General features: G+C 52.4%; 1 protein-coding gene across 3 annotated transcripts in view; it reads right to left on the minus strand.

The window, feature by feature from the left end:
• Window positions 1-263: 263 nt before the first annotated feature.
• GLP1R (glucagon like peptide 1 receptor) overlaps window positions 264-20,323 on the minus strand; it is a 38,385-nt gene continuing 18,325 nt past the window's right edge. Inside the window, exons 6-14 of one of the 3 annotated variants that reach the window (XM_041724793.1) lie at window positions 17,815-17,968; window positions 17,177-17,336; window positions 12,478-12,538; window positions 11,840-11,909; window positions 11,636-11,724; window positions 11,163-11,301; window positions 10,192-10,233; window positions 5,695-5,814; window positions 264-5,515 (exon numbers count right to left, since the gene is read on the minus strand). In XM_041724793.1, coding sequence (XP_041580727.1) covers window positions 5,300-5,515; window positions 5,695-5,814; window positions 10,192-10,233; window positions 11,163-11,301; window positions 11,636-11,724; window positions 11,840-11,909; window positions 12,478-12,538; window positions 17,177-17,336; window positions 17,815-17,968 — 1,051 coding nt within the window. In that variant the 3' untranslated portion in view covers window positions 264-5,299. Of the gene's footprint in view, window positions 5,815-10,191; window positions 10,234-11,162; window positions 11,302-11,635; window positions 11,725-11,839; window positions 11,910-12,477; window positions 12,539-17,176; window positions 17,337-17,814; window positions 17,969-20,323 lie in introns of all 3 variants that reach the window. The other 2 variants (XR_005983069.1, XM_041724804.1) reach the window with 2 other exon arrangements.

Below are 20,323 nucleotides of genomic sequence, written 5' to 3' on the forward strand. Positions count from 1 at the left end.
TTGGCCGCCAGTCATTGTTGAAGCCACTCGACCACCCAACTTCTCTAATTAAATGGCAGTGCATTCCCTGTATAAAGGCTGTGATGGATAAATTAGTACTTGGTAAGTGCTTTGAAGATGAAAATCACGACACGAGTAATGAACAAGGGTTTTTTTTTTTCCTTTGGGCTGGAAATGGCATCTTTTGTGTTTTCCCGCTCACCACGAGTCACCTGGGTTGACATTGCAGAACGCCTCCTCTCCCACAGGAACAGCAAGAGAGACACAGTAATGACAAGCCTTTATTTGACGTTTACAAGGCAAATTAGGGAAAAGCCTGAATCCATTTCACGTCTGTGCAAGGAATTACACACCATCCATGTATAGACACAGCTAGTATTTTACATGAATTTATACATTAAGAAATCGCATGAAAATTATCTTGTTTAAACATTCATGAAGAGCAAACATCCCCTGAGAGCACTGAAGACAAATCCAGCTCCTGAGAGCATGGCTCACCTCTCTCAGCACATTCAAAGCTCTACATCTGACCCTCTCCGAAACCAATGGGATGTTGAGGTTTATCTGCTTTGAGGATGTGATTAGTTTTAGGGGGAGGAGCTTAGACCTGCAGACTTGGAAGTAAAATGTGAGCCATTTGGCAAGGTCCTGGGGTGACTCTTGCTTGGGTGGGGTGACTGCCTGGGGTGACTCTTGCTTCTGCCTGACATCCCTCACTCACCGGCTCCCCTGCATAGAAGCCAAGACCCTAACTTGTTATATGTTCCAAACTTTGGGAGCTTTTTGCTCACCACATTCAAGCATTCTCATTTATATATGTTTTCCTTCTCCCAGATTGCTCTGACACAGTGGCAATTAGTCATGCTAGATTGTCCGGGTTGACTAATTACTGGTAGTTTTGACAGGCCCCATCAGAAAGGTTGCAAAACCCCAATGTAAGTTAGGATCCAAGCCACTGGCTGCCATGCTTCTCACTGTGCCAGGGTATGGAATGTGGTGCATCGTTTCAGCCCTGGCAGTGCCTCACTCTCAGCTGCACCCCCAAATTGGTCACAGCTGAGAGAGCAGCATTCCTAACGTGGCTAGATGGGGGAGGAGTGTAGGGAAGCTCATTGTGAGGATGGGGGGGACGGTGAGGGAGGTATTATGGGGGGGGAGGAGCATGGGTGCATCAGAGAGAAAATGCACCGCTAGATAAGGTCCTGAGAAACTGACTAAAATGGCCAAAGTGGAGAAGCAAAAACTCTCCCCTCAGATAGATTCAGATGTAGGCGAAGTGCAAGAGATTTGGGTCATTAATGGGAAAACAATAATGCTTATCTGCTTCCTGCCAATCTGTATCCACTGATAGAGCACAAGTAATTATAGATACTGTAGACACACTGTGGCATTAAGTGTTTGAATTACACTGCTTAACAACACTTCCTGATGTGGCCCTCCAGGCATGGCCAGAGAGCTGGTTTGAGCCAGCAAGTAACACTGTAGGGACATGGCAATGTTGTTTGCACAAGTTTCTCACATTTTCTTTCCCCAAAAAAACTCACTGCAAGCAATGAAAAGGAAAACAAGTTCGAGTTGATACTCATTTGGTTTCTGTTGAATACTTAGCATGTCATTCACATAGCTGTCTTATTAGCAGAGGACACCGACATATTTTATTTGAGAGTTTTTATAGAGTGTGGCTCCTCGTAGGAGCCAAAAGCAGGGTCAGCACTGTAGATTAGAATCAATTCAGTGGAGGGAAAATAAACCTCTGGAATATATTTTACCTTCCCTGAGCACGTCGCAGACATTAGCAATAATGGAACCCTGTCTGTGCATGGAGAGGAAGCATCTACAGCTCAGGCTCCTGCCCATCTTCGTCCTGGACTGTGTGGTCCCATGACCTTCACAGTGGGTGGGATGATTCCCAATTCATCATCTCCTAACTTTATGCTGCTGTGCACAGGACACACACACACACACACACACACACACACACACACACACATATCCTCAGGGTGTTCTTTCTTTGTGGAGATGGGAGCTGCTGAAAGATGGCCCACACTGAGGTGGTGACTGAGCCTTTCAGGGTGTGGATGTGAGCTGACTTTATCTGCCCTTGATGGTGGCTGTGCCATTCCTGCCAGGCTAAAGCTGCTCAGTTTGCTAGTCTTCTCCAACTTCAGGGAGGCTAGAGAGCCAGAGAAGCTTAGGACCTTTAGTTCACTTTCTCTGTGTGGTTAGCAGAACAATTTGTCAAATAAGCACAGATGCATCAGAAAACCATTAAGCCAGCTCATTAAAAGAGCGCTGGATTCGCTGTTCAAAATGGCTCACTTGCTGTTTCCACGTGTGTTCTGCTGCATTTCAGTTTCTTAATTTTAAGACAAGATGAGTGAAGTACTACAGCAGAGATAGTAAAGCGCAGCATTCCCCTCCTCTCTGCAGTATAAGTCCCTGAGGAGATGGCATCTCCATGAGCTAACTTGTCTACCTTTGCTGCTGCATTTCCTCTTTTTTTTTTTTTTTTAGATTTTTATTTATTTATTCATGAAAGACACAGAGAGAAGCAGAGACGTAGGCAGAGGGAGAAACAGACTCTCTGCGGGGAACCCAATGTGGGACTCAATCCCAGGACCCCAGGATCACGCCCTGAGCCAAAGGCAGACACTCAACCGCTGAGCCACCCAGGCATTCCTGCATTTCCTTTTTTAACAGAAACTCCAGACACACATGACCAACTTTTACTAAGCAGATCTTGAATGGCTGTTTATATTTCTTACCTATCCTTCCTCCCAGAGTCCTCACTGGACTTGGAGGCCCAGCCCAACCACCATCTAGCAAGTCACCTCTGCAAGCCTCCCTCCTCACTTCTCTGGATCTGGGTGGGGTCTTTCCCTGCTCCGAGTCCTCAAAAATGGTGCTGGTGTGGGCTTCGTCGGGGACTGCATTGAGGCAACTGAAAATCATGTGGGCAATCTGGAGAGTCATCTTGAAGTAGCTTTGCAGTGTAAGGGGTTTGCTTCAGTTCTGTGATTTAGCTGTTCTAAGGTAAAGAGGAGGCCCCATGACTTAAGCCCCTAACAAGGGGAGCTGGCCAGAGTGCTGAACTCAGGCTCGATTCACAATAGTCCCAGACCCTGCTAGCTGCACAGCTGACACATGCACACACATCATCCACACCTGCTGGTCAGCAATCGTACCCGCCACCCCCCCACCCCAGGACAGACGCAGATAAGAGTGTGTGCAGCAAGCTCCACACTTAGGGCATCACACACGTAAACAGCTGGTGGAATTTGGGGAGTACACTGCATGTGATCGTTCCCAGACCTATTCGAGTTATATTTAGTTTAGGAGAGCTTGAGAATAGTTTGGTGGCAGTGCACTGCCAATCAAATGAATATTAATAGTGTGGGTCTTGGAGCAAAGAAAATGTTTCTTCAGGATCTGATACGTATCTATGAAGGAAAACAGTTCCTCAGTGTTACAAGGCTTGGAGCATGGGGATGTGATGAGCCTTCTGAGAACAGGAATCACCACTACCAGGGAGGAAGAGAACTCTACTCACAGTTTAAATCAAACTGAGCTTCCCTGGTGCTGCCGAACTGAACACTTTCTCCCAACAATTCCTCCTCCCCCTCAACCAGTTATTTCTCTCAGGTTGTATCAATCTCGTTCTTTCTTTGCTGCTGTGCCGTGTATTAATGATTCTCGGAATCTTCCTGTTTATCCCAAACTGAAACACTTGCACCAGAGCTGTCCACTGCCATCAACTCACTGGCACTCATCTTCCCCCTTCCTGCTCTCCCCTCCAAAGAGAAAGTCAAGGAGTGGGGCCTGCTGGAAAATCCTCTCTTATTCTGGGGAAGCAGGGGTGCCCCCATCCTCCACCTCTCTACATTTTCTCCAGGAGCCATTCTGCATACTTCGCCTTTAGCCTGAGGTTCAGCTTCCCCATTAACAAAGACACAACACTTCACTGAAGCTGAAGTATAAGAAATTTTCTGCTTGATGTGTTTTATGTCCCATTATTATTTTCCCCGTACATCACATGCCTCTCTGAGAAGCACAGGAAAATGTGTCTGGTGCAAGGCTCTGGGGAGGGTCCCCCACCACTTAAAAAGAAGGAGGGAGGGATGGATCCTTAAAGAAATTCACCCAAAGCCTCTCCCTCTGCCTTCCCAGGAGGTCTGGACTCCTCTAAGAGTTCTCTCCTACTTGGGAAACTTCCTTTGCATCTGCAAACTTCACTGCCAGCCTCCCTGGGATGGCTCTTTCCCTTTTGTCTGGGTTTCTGTAGTGTTGCTACATGTCTGCCCTCTCCTGGTGGTGGGGGCAGGACTGAGAGGTTTTCCCTGTGTAGCCTCTCTGCTGGTCATTATTTATGGGATGAAACTGTAGGCAGGGAAAACACCGATTGGCTCAACATGTGGCTGAGTCAATTCAGTTACTACCCCCACTCCCCTCAACAACATCACAATCACAATGGTTTCGTTCTTTTTTTCCATCAGGTGGGAGAAATCAGAGTCACACATTTGCACATGCAGACCATTCACAGCAATAAAGAAAAAATGAATAAAGTATATACAGGCTCCCAAGTTGCGGACTTTCATGGTAAAGAAACCAGGGACAAGGGGAAGACAGCCTCTGAGGTAACAGTGGCGACTGGTAGTTTCCCCCAGAGGTCCCTTTTTGGTCACAGCTCTTAGAGGGCACACCCAAACTCCCATGCAAGGTACATAATCTGGTCACAAAAAGCCTTTCCCCAGGGAGGTGGAAATAAAGCTTCAGCCTTGCTGGGTTGCTAACGGTTGCAGGTACACTATACCCCCCAGCACGAGCATTTCCTAGAGTTCCCGAGTTGAATCCCAGAGGACTCTAGAACATCTCTAGAACAGAATTCAGAGCTCACATGGAGAGCTGGGCTCCTCGGCACTAGGCCTGTCCTGGTTCCCTGGGCAGAGTGGCGGCAGGCAGCATACCAAGGCAGGTCAAATACCCATGGGAGAAGTGGGCACACCAGCAAAGGAAACTGTTGGGCACATTCTCAGTGTTCATTCTCAACACTATCCACAGCTGTTTCTAGAAAGAGCTGCCAGTGGTGGCCCAAACAAAGCCCCCACAGAGAAGCTGGGTGTGAGATACGGGGGCAAGATGAACAAGTGACAAACAGGAACAGTGTCCCTTAATGAGGAGGCAGTAGGGGTGGTGACCCTACTGGAGGCAAGCAGAGTTGGCTCACCTTCCCTAAGCTCTGCTTGGCTGAGGCTACACAGGCCTCTTCCTGAACCACCTCCTCTTGCAAACCGCCATCCCGCTAATAAGCCATTGACCTTGAGTGTGAATGTGGGGCTGATTTGCTGCTCTGTCTTGGGGAACCCCAGGGGCCTGGTGGCTTAACGGCAAGAAATCCTCCTTGTCTTAGCAGCCATCGGTTTTTCTCTTCTCCTGCCACCGTGATCAAATTAGCAAGCTGCTTCTCTTCAGAGGAACTGTGGCCATGGGTCCCAGGAGGCACTGCCCATTTGCCTGTCTGATGGGTTTGGGAAGGGAAAGCAGGGATGTAAGCGAGCGCGTCCCTCCCCGCCCAGCCCCACAGGGCCTCTCCCACCTTGGACAGCCAGCCGGCCCGCAGCGGGACCACAGGGAGGGGGTGCTGGGGTCTTAGCTGCAGGAGGCCTGGCAGCTGGCCGCGTACACACTGCTGCCCACCGTGCCCCCGCTGCTCAGGCTGCTGGTGGGGCACTTCAGGGGCCTCATGCTGCTGTCTCTCTGCACATGCAAGTGCTCGAGCCGCCAGCGCTCCCAGCTCCTCCGAAACTCCATCTGGACCTTCCATGGGAAAAGGAGGGGAACAAAAGCCATCATGCAAACCAACTGCCCACAAAATGGCCCCATTATTACATTAGTAGGGAAGGGGAAAAAAAATCCACTGCATTATATTAAGAGACACGAGTCAAGGCCTTCGGGCGCCTAAATTAATATCCCAATAAAATTGTTTATCGTTGTCTCCTATTTTCTGCCTCTCCTCAGGAGAGAGATGAGGTTGATGATCTAATTGGTCGCTTCCATCTCTAAACTCCGTGACTCAGCTAAGTACCTTTCACAATCCATCACGGTATTATTTAACGGAAGAGAACAAGAGCGAGAGCAATGCGGGAGAGCAGAGCGGAGAGATGGGAGGGAGAGAACAAGGAGGGGGGAGCTGAGATGGCCCGAGCCTGCCTGCGGGGATGGCCCTGGGGTCCTGGGCCACATCACGGGACCTGGGCGTGGGTGCAGGAGGGAGGACAGCAGACACCGCCTAGGGCCACCCAGCCCCGTGCCACCTCACTGCCCTGCTGAGCGCATGTGGCGGGTGTGCTGATGGGGGTGGAGAGATGGGGAGTGGGGGGACAAAGGGACACCCAAAGCTGACGGGGGCTTCTGCTCAGGTGGCAGCACGGAGACCAATCTTGTCTCACAGCCCTTATCTGCGGCAGGTGGGGAGAAAAGTGGTAAACTGAGGCACATCTGTGGGAAGCCACCATGGGGACTGAAGTGGTTTCATGGACACCGGCAGGAAAAGGGACTCTGTTATGTACCCTCGCCACCCCCACCCATGACAACTGATATTAAAAGCCACCAATTGGGGCGCCTGGGTGGCTCAGTTGGTTAAGCGTCTGCCTTCAGCTCAGGTCATGATCCCAGGGTCCTGGTATGGATTCTTGCATCAGGATCCCTGCTTAGTGGGGAGTCTGCTTCTTCTTCTGCCCCTCACCCTGCTCGTGCTCTCTCTCTCTCTCTCACTCTCTCTGTGTCTCTCAAATCAATCAATCAATCAATCAATCAATCTTTAAAATAAAAGCCACCATTTATTGGCCACTTACTACATGCCGAGCACTCCCCGGAGATTATTTTAGTTAACTTTCTCGGCAACCCTGTGAAGCAGCTCCTGTTATTCTTGCCCGCTGCAAGGTGGAGAGACTGAGGGGCAGAGTACTTCAGAATTTCCCTTGGGTCTCAGCCAGGATCCAAACCTAGATCTGGGCTGACCTCAAAGCTGGCCTCCTAAGCACTGGCCTCCTGGCTTCCAGGACTGTCTAGGTCATGCTGGTTTCTGGCATGTGTCCTGCCCACTCAGCTGGGAGCACCTCAAGGGCCGGGACCCCATCTTCCTCATCTGGGATCCCTTGGACCTAGCCCAGTGCCTGGCAAACAGCAGGCCCTCCCTACGTGCTTTGTAAATGACCCGAAGGAAGGAGCGAGTGACAAAATGAGCATCTGACTCTGGGCTCCTTTGGCTACTGAATATTACGACGAAACAGCAGAGGGAACGCCGTGAATCTGACTCCCGTCCTAGTACTTAGGGCGGAGCACTTCCTCACACTAAGCCTACCTGACTCCCTGCCTCTGGCTAGGCCCTGGCTCTGGGATTTGGGAAGACTGGGTTAAGCTCTTTCACTTTTGTTTACACTTGGGGGGAGAGGCAAAGTCACTGCCCCATGTCCCACAGCTGGATAGTGGCAGATCTGGGACCAGCACTCAGGCTCCTGAGTCAGATCCCTGGTGAGAGGACAGAACCATCCCCAGGCCTCCCCTCCCTGTGCCCACTCTCCTGGCAGCTGAGGCAGGACCAACGTCCAGGCCATCTTTTCTCTTCAGGTCAAAAGTACCTAGCATTGCCATGGCAACCCCAGGTCTGGAGAACAGCTTTTGTGGACAGAGATCTCAGCCTAGGAGCCACGTGTGTATTTGTGGCCCAGTGAAGGTGACATTCTGTTCTTGTGCTGGGAGGAGCCAGGGCCTGAAGCGTCCATGGAGAACTGGGCAGTGCACTTGAACAAGGCAAATGTGGAGCAGGTCTCCTGGACCCCACAGCAGGAGCCTGGGAGAGCCCCAGGGGAGAGGCCAGTGGGGGATCTGGTGATCCTGGGGTCCTTAGTTGCCAAGGGCCCAGTGGGATGTGTGCCCACCCATCCCTCCTAACAAAGCTGGGCCAGCTTTGGGGCCGAATGAAGCGGGGAGGTGATGGGTGACAGGCTTTGAGGGATGGAGTCAGGAAACTACTCAGCCTCGGCCTGGGACTCTCCGCAGCAGTGGTGGGGAGGCCTCGCAGGGGTGTGTGTTGGGGTGGGGGGCATGTGTTGCAGCCGGCGTGGCTCGGAGGAAAAGGAGGGAGAAGTGGGAAATGGGAACCTCATGGGGTCGAGAAGGGACAGAAGGGAATTTCACTCTCTCGGCCCACACAGGGACACCCTGCCCCTGTCCCTGGGAGATCAAGCAGCAGAGGTCAGGGCCAGGTAGCACATCACCCCTCTGGCTGAGAACCATTAGCCACCACACAGAGCTTGTGGTTCCTCATAACTCAACATTTTCTTCAGTTCTTTAGGAAGTTCTTTGCGAGGGCTCAAATGTTGGGGAGGACCAGGGCTGGAGCATCCTGCTGCTCCCGTGCATCAGGGGCCTGTAGGACAAGGCCCCTGTGAGTGTTCTCTACACCAACCTCCTCTCCTTCCCTGGCCCACCCCACCCTGAGCCCGGGCAGCTGCCGGAGACCGGCCCCTAGGGACGGCCAGAAGGTATTCAGGGGCCACTCTGTGCCAGGCGCCGCCTCCCCATCCCAGCCCCTGCAGCCCTGAAGCATTAGTGGGGACCCCTCCCCATGTACCGGCTCTATCACCTTTTAGCTGTTGAACAGTGGCTGTTCATTTCACTAAGTCTTAATTTTTTCACCTGTAAACTGAGAGAGCACCTGCTACATCGATGAGATTTGATACAGAATAAACACTCAGGAAGTGTTTCCCTCCCATTTAGAGACCCACATGCTCTGAGCATCATTAACACCACTTTGCAGAAGAGGAAATGGGTATCAAACTGCGGGCATGTGACTTCCCCAAAGGCACACAGCTCATCAAGTGACGTTGCCTGGATGGGAGCAAAGGCCTGACGCCAAAGCCTGCGTCCCGCATCTTCCCACTGCATCACCTTGCTCTTTAGAGCCATCTCACGACTCCCTGGAATACCACGGTCCCCACCCGCGGCCACACCCATGTCCCTGCACCCAGAGCACAAGTAAAATTAATGTATGAATGCAGACTCTTACGATCTCTCAATTCCGGAGTATCAGACTCGGGGACAGAGCCATAGAAAGAGCCCCAGTTCTTGGGGGAGCAGTGTCCACGGCTCACCTGAACCCCAGTCTCACTGATGGAAATCCTCAGCTGGGCCTACACAGTTAACAGAGTCCTCAGTTTGCCCTCCAGACTCTGGAATGGGAGATTTTCCCCCTCTCTTTCCTGCTGGGGTTAATGCTCTTGGGGCTACATCTCCAGGTGACCCTGGTGCCACATGCAGTACTCTGCTTTGTTTCCCCTCCGGAAGGAATGGGAGGTGGTGCTGTGGCTTTTGTGATGTCCAGTCTGACGGTGTGGGTTTGCTTCTGACCTGCTCCAGTGCAAAGCTGGGTACCTGGGTGGAAGGGGCCCTTGCCAGGCACCAGAGGACAAATAACCCCTTCTCCCAGGGGCCCAGAGTCTTGGAGAGGGGAGAGCTATGGTCCAGGAGGGTCTGCAGGGGAGGGTGCAGGTCAGCGACAGCCCCCTTCTGCACCGCAGCAACCGGAAAGCCACTGGAGGAGTGCACCCCTTTGCTATGGTGGGCCGGGGCTCTCACCTGCACAGAGTGTGGATGCTTACCTCCCTCCCTTAGGATGCACTTGAATCCCAGCTCTGCCCCCACTCCCAGGCCAAGCCTGGGCCATGCTTCCGAATTCTCTCTGATATTCAATGATCTTGTGTGAAAAATTGGAATATTCAAACCATAATTTTAGCAGGGATTTTTTTGGGGGGCGGGTGGAAACAGTGCCAATGAAATAAGATAGTGATGATTAAAGCCCCAGGTGACTAGGGCACGTCTGCTGGTGAATCATCTTGTAACCACCACCTGTTCACTAAGGACCCCCTTAACACAAGGCAGATCTCCCCCAAGTTCATGTCCATTAGGGTATGCTTGTGCACGTGTGTGCGTATGTGTGTGTGTTAGAGAGACGCCCATGCACAGAAAACAATACATCAACAAGATGCCTCCTCAGCTCTAGTGTCTAGTGGGATGGGTAGGGGGTTTCAGCTGGAAAGACTGATGGGAGTCCCCACTGACAATTCCAGAGCAACCCATAAATATAGGAGCAGCCCCAGGGGCCCCACCGTTCCCCCCTCCCTTGGGCCTTACCTCATTGTTGACAAAGCAGTACAAGATGGCCACCATCAGCCCCTGGAAACAAGAGTCATGTCAGCAGGGAGGAAGCAGGAGGGAGGCTGCCCTGCAGGTAGGCCCTGACGCTTCTCGGGGCTCCAGCCCCAACATCCCCCTCCTCAGGCTGGGCAGCCCCCGAGCACTGGGTTCCTTCTCCTTCCCTTTCTAGAGAAACTCAAAGCCCTTGCTTAGATCCTGCAGAAGCTCTTCAATCACCCCCTCCTTGAGGAGCTCTGGCCTGAGAAAGTACACCACCTCGGGTCACAGGCCATCTTTCCTACCATGCCTCTATCTGCTCACTCAGCACACTCAGTGCTCCCGAGCTGTGATCTGCATATGGCTGTGTGAATGCACACATGTGAAGGGCACGTGCATGGGCCTACGTGTGTGGCCCTCCCACAAGCCTCCCGAGGGGCCAGGACCAGGTTCTCCTATATCGACAGCCCCAGTGATGCTCACACACCCTCAGCATTATCTAATACTAGCGGAGAGGATGAATTCTTGGCTTTGGAAACTATGTGACCTGGCAAATCTTGTTTTAACATCTCCAAGCATCAGTTTCATCCTCTGTAAAACCAGATGACCCCACACAACCTCCTGGGATGCCGTGATGATAAATGCACAGTGTGTGCAAAGCCCTGGCAGGGTGTTTGCCACCCAGTAGCAGTCCAGTAGATGTGATTGATGCCAGGCTGGATTGCCCATGGCTACCTCTGCAAAGGCTTCTTGTCCCATGGTCCCATGCGCTTACAGAGGAGACCGGCCTGGGTGCCCGATGCCAATCTAGCCCTGGTTCTGCTCCAGCCACAGAACTCTAGGCACCTCCCGCTTTCCTCCCAGGCCCCAGATGCCCATGTGCATGGTGCAGGCCATGTGCATGGTGCATGGTCTCCAGCCCACTCCCACCCAAGGACTTGGCGAGTGAGGACCCCCAGCCATGAGGTCACCTGGAAGGAGGTGAAGGAGAGCTCTGTGAACAGCTTGATGAAGCGCAGCATCCCCCGGGCGTGTTCATCCATCACGAAGGCAAAGATGACCTCGTGGGTCCCCAGCAGCGGGATAAGCGTCAGTGTGGACTTGGCAAGTCTGGGGGTGCGGTGAAGACATGGTTCTGGATCCCTTCCAGTGGATTCTTTTCCCCTTTCCACGCCCTGACCCTGTGTCTTAGGTGACAGAAATTCTCCCACCCCAAACACACTGGGATGGGCTGCCTGGCGGGGGTGGGGGGAGGTGGAGGTCAAGACCCCCAGAAGCCTGGGAGCTGCCCAGGTCCAGGGCTAAGAACAAGGCTCGGGGACCCAGATAGAGCTGGGGCAGGGAGAAGAAGGTCATGCAGGGTCCTGAGCTCAGCATCCCAGGATCTGTCTCTTCAGGAAGCAAGGGCCGGGGGTGCCCAGCAAAGCCCGCTCAGGCACATCACCTGCACTTGATGTCTGTCTTGCACATGAGATTGGCTTTCAGTTTGGACACCACGATGCAGATGACCCGGATAAAGATGAGGAAGTTCACCTGCAGGGGGGTGGGGAGGGTAGCTGAAGGCCCTCTCTAAACACCCACCATCTCCCCACCTTCCCCCAGTGACACCTGGTGGGACTGCCACTCCCACCCTGACACCGTCACTCACCCCAATGGCAAAGAGAATGGGCAGCCGGATGATGAGCCAGTAATTCATGTTCGAGTTCCTGGTCCAGCAGCTGGAGAGGAAGGCAGACACATAGGCACCTCATGGGACACACAGGGCCCCCCAGCTCACAATGTAGGCACAGGGGCACATGGCCACACATGGCCATGCAAAGTGACACACACAGAACCACACAAACACTGCCACCATGAGTCCCAACAACCAGTCCCACGGATTCATGCAGAATCCTTCAAGCCACACACACACACACACACACACACACACACACACACACACAGAGTCTTAAATACATGGTCACACAGAGAGTTTCACACGACCCCTTCATGAACTTAACAAAGACTCATGTGTGTACCTAGCATCATACACCAAATAGCAGAAATATTCCATGGTTATTACAGAAAAACCACTGCATACCCATGGATCCAGCCCTGTTCGTTATCACACAGTCCCGCGGAGGGACAGGGAAGGGGTACTAGGGAACGAAATTTGTAGATTAAGCTCCTGGTCCCTTGGTTTATCCTCCCAACAGGTAGTAGGCACATACCCCAGGGGCCAAGGATTCCTGTGGGGTCTGAGAACAGGGACCTCGGCACACACGTGCCCAGGAGCAGGACACTCACCCCTCATCCTCATAGAGGTACTTGACAATGCCCCAAGGGATAACAAACAGCAGGGGAACACCTAAAAGGAGAATGGGAAAAGAGAGGGGAGAGAGGCTGGCAGGCCCGAGCTTACCAGCGGGCACACTCAGGCCTCTCCTTACCCAGGCCTCTCCCACCTCTGGCCCCTCCCCTTCGCCTGGCCATGAAACCACTTTCTAGCAGGTGTGGAACCAGGCTGGTCTGGGAGCGTGGGGGGGGGGGGCGGGGGTGGCCCCAACACCCTCCCACCCCTGGCCAACTCCCTGGACTCTTTCTCAGAGAGAGGATCCCACACGTTACGGCGTATCTCTACTCACCAGGCCCCCACCCCCACCTCCCAGGCACATCATCGGGGCTTGCCCCCAAATCCTGGCTGAGACATGAGGATGTAGACACCCACGTAATGGAGGGACAAAGCCACGGAGGGGGAGAACATGCTGGATGAGGTGGGAACAGGCCAACCCTGTGATGCCTTTCTCCTCCTGCCGTGGTCCCCATGTCCATCTCAGCCAACTCCTCGGGCACCGGAAGCCCCTCCAGCCACCCATTCCCTACCCTCCCTACCCTCACCCTGCAGGTGGCTGAGCAGAAGCCTGGAGTAGAGACAGGGGCCTGTCCCTGACGCCAACAGCCCAACTAACAGCGCAGGGGCGCACGGTAACAGCAGCTCTAACATGACACTTTCCAGTCAGCTGAGACTCAACTAGTGTGGCAGGCAGCCTCCAGGAAGGCCCCCTGACCCCCACGTCCTGGTATTCGCACCAGGGTGTAGCCTACGCTGTATCGGGATTGCTCTGCGTGACCAATCACATACGCAGAGGTGACGGCACATCACTTCTGAGGTTAGGTTATAAAAGACTGTTTTAAAAGGTGATAAAAGGCTTGCCCTGGGTTCTCTCTCTCAATCTGATCACTTGCTCTGGGGGACACCAGTTGCCAGGTCATGAGGGCGCTCAGGTAGCCTGCGGAGGCCCCCGTGGCAAGCAGCAGAGGCCTCCAGCCAACAGCAGCAAGGTGCTGTGCTTTCTGACAACCTTGGGGGTTTGCGAGGGGTTCTCCAACCCCAGTGAAGACCTGTGGGGACAGCAACCCAGGGCGACATCCTGACAGCATCTCTGTTAGAGACCTTCAACCAGAGGCGTGCTGCTGAACTGAACCCAGATTCCTGTCCATAGAAACTGCAATAAGAATTTCTGCTCCCCGGGCAGCCCGGGTGGCTCAGCAGTTTAGCGCCACCTTCGGCCCAGGGCGTGATTCTGGAGACCTGGGATGGAGTCCCACGTCAGGCTCCCTACATGGAGCCTGCTTCTCCCTCTGCCTGTGTCTCTGCCTCTCTCTCTCTCTGTCTCTCATGAATAAATAAATAAAATCTTAAAAAAAAAAAAAAAAGAATTGCTGCTCCCAGTAGCTACGCCGTGGGGTCTTCCATTCCACAGCAGAAGATAACTAATTCATCTGGTTTCCAGTCCCATCAGGGTTGAGCCTCATTCATCTCCAGGGCCTCAGTGCCTGGCGCACCCTGAGGGCTCAGCACAGTTGCTGACTTCATATGGTCTGCCCGTGCTCACAGATGGAGATGAATCAGGAGCTCAGGAGGGTACAGGTGGGACTGGAATGCAGGGCTGCTGTCCCACGCCAAAGCCAACCACCTTCGCTGGCTTTTTGCACCAACTCTCCACGCCTGTCCCTATGGGTTCCTCTCCCAGGTGGGAGACGTGGGCGTCAGAGATAGGCAAGAGTGTGAGGATTAAGGTGTGGACACAGATGTGAGTGTGTATGGTGTGTGTGTAGGGGGCAGGGCCTGTGCATACGCATGTGTGGCTTTAGGGGGTCTCCTCCAAGAGCCCATTTCCAGGGCAGAGCCCACTTGACAGCCCCTCCCATCACCATGATCCATGTCCTCAAGAGCAGCTCCTGAGCAGCTGGAATGTCACACTACCGTGTGACAGTGCAGACAGAGATGGAGGAAGCAGAGCAGCTCGCAGCCGACCAGCGTTCTTCATCGGGTATTTTTCTCCTTGGCCATTTATTCTTATACAAATCAGACCTCTGAGCATCTACGATGCCTTCATGAGAGTGTACAAGGGATGGGTGGCTTCCAAAGGCCTCCGAGCATGGCATGGAGCCTGCCACATGGAAGATGCTCAGAGAGGATGGAAGGAAGGAATAATGAGTGGCTCCATACATCAGTGAGAGAAGGGCAACTCTCCAGGCAGGAACATGGCAATTCCCTGAGCTACGGACACACATGGAAACCTCCTTTTTGGGCATCCCCAGCCACCTGCTGTCCTTAACACTCTGAGACTCCACTCACTCATGTTAGCAGTAAGACCTGGTGAACTTCACTCGTTCATCAGCCTCCCCTTAACAAAGCCTTTTTAAAAATGCAGGCATAGCTCTGCTACATGCAAACATTACACACTCCCTGCTGGGTGCGTCTCTCCACTATTTAGAAAGTCAACAACACAGGCTGGAGAAAAAAGATCAAATTAAGACACACAGAACTGGCCCTGAGAAGTGATGATTCCCTGGTTCATCACTTGCCTCCCTCCCGGGCAGCCTCTTTGTGGTGGGTTACAGGAGCACCCAGCTGCTGGTGGATGGCATAGAAGGTGACAGGTCTTTGGGGGAGTCCCCAACTGTGTCAGGGTTCTAATTTTGATTCTTCTGTTTGCATGCGAAGCTAAAGGTTGCTTCCAAGCACCGCAATGTGGGCTCGGTTTTCCTGGCCTGCAACAGAGCTCTTTGTGAATCTCTGTCCTGTCTTTGCCCTTTTGTCTCTGTACCTCCCCATCCCAATTCCTCAAGATAAGGGTGCTCTCATCTGGAGGGAGGTCCCCCTCAGACCCTGAGCCCAGAGCCGCGGCATGAGGTGGTGGGAAAGGATGGGCGCCATTCCCCACTCAGAAACCTCCAGGATGCCATGTGTCTCCACCAACCCTCCAACCACCCCCACTCCTCTGCACACATCACACTGTCCCTCCGATTGTTCTTGCCCTTGGGTCGCCATGGAGACAGGCACTAACAGCGCTGATGCTATTTCCCAGAAGGGACAGACGCAGTCCCCCACCCTAAGGAGAGCCTTCCCAGAGCTGCCCTCAGTGACCTAACCACCCCCTCGCCCCACCCCAGTTAGCTGCAGGGCTCTCCAGCTGCCCACTGCCTACGGTGATTGCCCTAGCCTGGGGGGGAGGAAGGCAGGGCTGGAAGGGGGGGGCCCTGGGTGGGGGGAAGAGAGAGGGTGGGAGCGGGGAGTTGTACACTGAGGCCAGGCCCACCTGTCCAACTGTGCAGAGGCCTGAGCTTGCTCGAAAGGGTCTTCTGGGGAATAAAGAGGCAGCGGGGCACAAGAACCTTCCACGACAGGTGGCAGGGGCCCAGGGCCTGGTACCTGCTCTGTCTGTCAGGCCCTGCCCTCTCTGGGCCTCAGTGCCTTCCAGATACCAATCGCCCCCTTTAGAAGCTCCCTTCTACAATGGGGCCACATGGAGCCAAGTGGCTGAGGGACACCAGCCTTAAGGAATGCAGGGGGAGGACAGGGGTAGGGAGGCTGAGAGGGCCAGAGAGAGCACAGAGCCAGAGGGCCAGACAACCTGTGGAGGCTTCCTGAGGCTGCTGAGGACAGCCTTGCAAAGGCTCCAGGGCAGGAGCCAGTTTGGGAGGGGGATGTCATTTGGCTTTGACTGAGGTGGTAAGTCTCCCCGAGGAGGTCGGGGTGGCAGTGGTCAGAGCAACCTGAGGCAGGGGAGGGAATGGATGACAGTAGTGAATAGATGACTGGCAAGCTCGTGGTGGAGCGCAGGGGCCTGTGGCAGGGGCAGGGGCCCTGGCAGATGAGGAAGGGCCAGAAGGCAGAGCCTGGTCTCTGGCCCCGCCCCATGGGGGCCCCCGTGGGCCCCCCCAGATTAAGCACTGTTGCATATGTTTTCCCTGTCGTGGGGTGGGGACTGGGGGGCTGCTGCTGGTGGGTGTCTCAGCCCCTGTCCTCATCAGAATCCCACACGGCGAGAGGCAGAAGCACAACCAGAAATGTTCCAGCAAAAAAAAAGATACAATGGTTCTCCGCAAACTTTTTTGGCTAGAACATTTCCAGCTGGGCTCCAGGCACATCCGCGGTCCACCCTTTCCTCAGTGGGCCTCTGGCTGGCCAGCCCCGCCCTGCCAGCCTCCTCTGGGTCCTCCTCTTCATCACTGATCCGAGGACAGAGCCACAGCCCCTCAGCACTCACCCCGACCCTTACCCTGAGGCCCAGGACTCTCCATTTCCCTCAGGGCCTGGGGACCAAGGATTGGTCGTGAGGCTCCATCCCCAAGGGTCTTAGGAGTAGAGGTACTGGAGGACCAGTGCCATGGCCGCCACTGGGGTGTGCGGTGCATCTGGCCAGGTAGGATGGAGGCCTCTGCTTCCATAAAGTGGGTAGGGTTATGCAGAGAGGGGAGGGTAACCTGCAGCGCCCCCTGCAGTGAGTCCTGGGCCAGGGTGTGGGGGAGGAGGGGGGAAGAATTACCCAGTGGGCCCTGCCTCCTTAGCCCAGCAGCCTGTTCTGAGTACCAAGCTGGCTTCCCGGGGAGGGGGTGCAGGCTGCAGGTGATGGTTCCAGGAGAGGTCAGGGTCTCCCACCTCCCGTGCCATAGGATGGGATGGGGGGCACGTAAGACGAATGACAGTGGGCCTTACCCCAGCCTACGCTCAGATAGAGCTGGAACATGCGCTGCTCACAGAAGACAGAGAAGGCCAGCAGCGTGTACAGGTACATGCCCTCCACCAGGAGCCAGTAGTAATTGGCTGCCACGCAGTACTGCATGAGCAGGAACACCAGGCGGCAGCCCAGAGAATCCTGGGGGCAGAGGAAGGGTCCCCAGGGGGCAACAGCTCTGCCTCCCGCCTCTTGACTCCTCCACCCATCCCCATCCGCCCCAGCCATGCCCCTACCCCCCTGAATGCAGGCTGAGAGGGCTAAGGCTAACCAGGGCCAGTGCTTCAGCTCACTGCATCACTGTAGGGGGTGGAGGAAACTAATATTAGCCCCAGACGGGGGAGAAAACTGAGGTTCGGAGAAGTTAGGTGACTTGCCCCAAACTCTGCAGCTCGCAGAGCAGGGAGTCAGGCCTGGGTCCGTTTCCAAAGAGCACTCCCTGTGTCAGACGGAACTCGTTAGGGGCAGGGAGAGCGTCCACCTCCTTAGACTGGGGGACCCTACGGACCAGGCGTAGGCAGCTCTTTCCTTCTGTTGTGCCAGACCCAGGTGAGGCTGGGGGGGAGCTGGCCTTCACTTGGGCATCCCTCCCCAGGTCCTTCCTGGACACACCACACACCTGGTAGGAGAGGAGCCCATCCCACTGGTGCTGCTGGGGGGCCGTGCTGTACATCCACTTGAGGACCGCGTCCCTGATGAAGACGGACAGCGCTCGGAGGATGAAGGACGCAAACAGGTTCAGGTGGATGTAGTTCCGGGTGCAGTGCAGGTGTCTGTGGGAGAAAGCACGGCTCCTTCCTGGCAAGATGGCCAAAAGGCCTGCCTCACAAGCCTCAGTTCTCAAGCTAACATAACACCTCAGGCATGCTTCTGTGTCTGGGATGGTGCTCCTGTCTTTTCTTCCTCTGAACATGCCCTTCTTCCTTGTGAACCTGAAAATTCTTTGGGTCCAGTGTAAGTCCTGCATCTCCATGAAGGCTTCAGGTGTGTGGTCATTACCACCTGCCATCCACACTACCCTCCTCTCTACAGCATCGGCCTTTCTATAGAGTCACGTGTAAGCCAAGTGGTTTATGTGTGAGGACTTTTCCCAATGGAGACTTTGCTTCACTTCTTGAGGAAAGGACCTATCTCTCACATGCCTCAAGGTTGCCTTATAGGGGCAGATGAGGGCTGAGCACGTGGTGGGAATTCAGAAAATATAAGACATAATTTCAATATCCTTTCAGGTAAAAACGCACAGCCAACCTGCAAATGCAAGGGCATTTCTTAACCTGATAAGTGCTATCTACCCAAACTGGGAGCAAACATCATTCTCCACTGAGAAATTTTATAAGCATTTCCTCCAAACCCAAGAAAATAAGGATTGCCTCGCCTTACAAAGCTATCATGACATCCATTCAACATCGTAGTACAGATCCTGACCACTGTAAGAGAGCAAGGGAAAAAAATGTGTAAGAATTGGAAATAAAGGAACAAAATTGTCATTATTTGTAGACGGTAGGGTATCTTCGCAGAGAATCCAAGATAATCTACACCCAAATTATCAGAACTGATTGGAGAGTTCATCCAGCAATTTTGCTGATGTGCGTTTATGTATATCAGCAACAAACCATTAAAAAGTGAATTTTAAAAATTCACTTATAGTTTTTTAGTTGGCTACATAGAAAAAAGCTAACAGAAGAGGGGCAAGAGCTCTACAGAGAATATAATAAAACTTGCTGAAAATTGTTAGAAAAGACTTAAAATCACACATTCATGGATAGAAAGACTATTTTGAAAGTGTCAGTTCTTGCCAGAGAAATTGATAAATTCAGTAAGATCATGCCAAAAATTCCAACAGGATTGATTTTTTGTTTTCCTGGAACTCTCAAAACATATAAAGAACCAAGAACCAAGAATAAATTGTCCAGACACTCCTAAAGAGCCATAGAGTAGGAGTCTTCACTATAAGCGAACTGAAGTTTTCAATGAATTTATAGTATTTAAAGCCCTGTGGTATTGACAATTAGATAGATAAACAGGAAAAATGGCAAGAATACAGATGACAAAAACCAACCCAGGCAAAGATAACTCTTGCTGCATGGCACAGTAAGCACTGTAAACCCAAAGGGGAGAGGATGAGCTATCACAAGTGGTACCGAACCAATTAACTATATATATATGAAAAAAAAATAAATTAAATCTCTTAATTTCACTATAGACAAAAATTAATTAATTAATTAATTAATTAATGGATTAAAGAAACAAAAGGGAGGTGCAAAACTTATGACCCCAGGGTGAGGAAAGACTTCTCAAACAAGACCATAAAGGAATTTGGTCTTTGGAAAAAAATTGATATTTTTTTACTAATTGGCAAAATTAATCTTTATCAATTAATAACATTTATTGATAAATTTTATCAGTAGAAATGGGGACTTCAATGCATAGAAGTCGCCATCAAGAAAGGGGAAAAATAGGGGCGCCTGGGTGGCTCAGTGGTTGAACGTCTGCCTTAGGATCAGGTTGTGATCCCGGGGTCCTGGGATCGAGTCCTGCATCGGGCTCCCTGCATGGAGCCTGCTTCTCCCTCTGCCTATGTCTCTGCTTCTCTCTCTGTGTCTCTCATGAATAAATAAATAAAATCTTTTTTAAAAAAAAGAGAGAGTGAAAAAATAAATTGCAGATTAAGGGAGGGTATACCCTGGTTTAGGATTGAGAATATAAAATGAAAGCCAAAAAAAAAAAAAAAAAAAAGCCAAAATAACAAAGAAGCAGCCAAACAAGCCAATAAAAAAAGTAAGGAAAGGATATGAATAAGTGATTCACAAAATGAAATATACACAAATGCTTGATCTCCCTAAGAATCCAGGATATGCAAATTAAAATCACAAGATATTTCACATGCTTCAGATTAGCAACAATGAGGTGAAAGTACTAAATATTGGTGAGGATGTTAAGCAAAGGGAGCCCTCATTTATACTGGCAAGGGGGCAAACTGGTATGACCACTTTGGAGAGCAAATTCACCTAATAAATTAACAAAAGCACGTGGTATTCAGACCAGGCAATTCTACTCAGAGGTATGTGCCCCTGGAGAAATGCACAGGGGGGTCATAAGTAAGAATGTTCCTTGTAGCAAGCTTTGTA

This window comes from Vulpes lagopus, chromosome 1 (assembly GCF_018345385.1).
Source record: "Vulpes lagopus strain Blue_001 chromosome 1, ASM1834538v1, whole genome shotgun sequence".
NCBI classification, from domain to species: Eukaryota; Metazoa; Chordata; class Mammalia; order Carnivora; family Canidae; genus Vulpes; species Vulpes lagopus.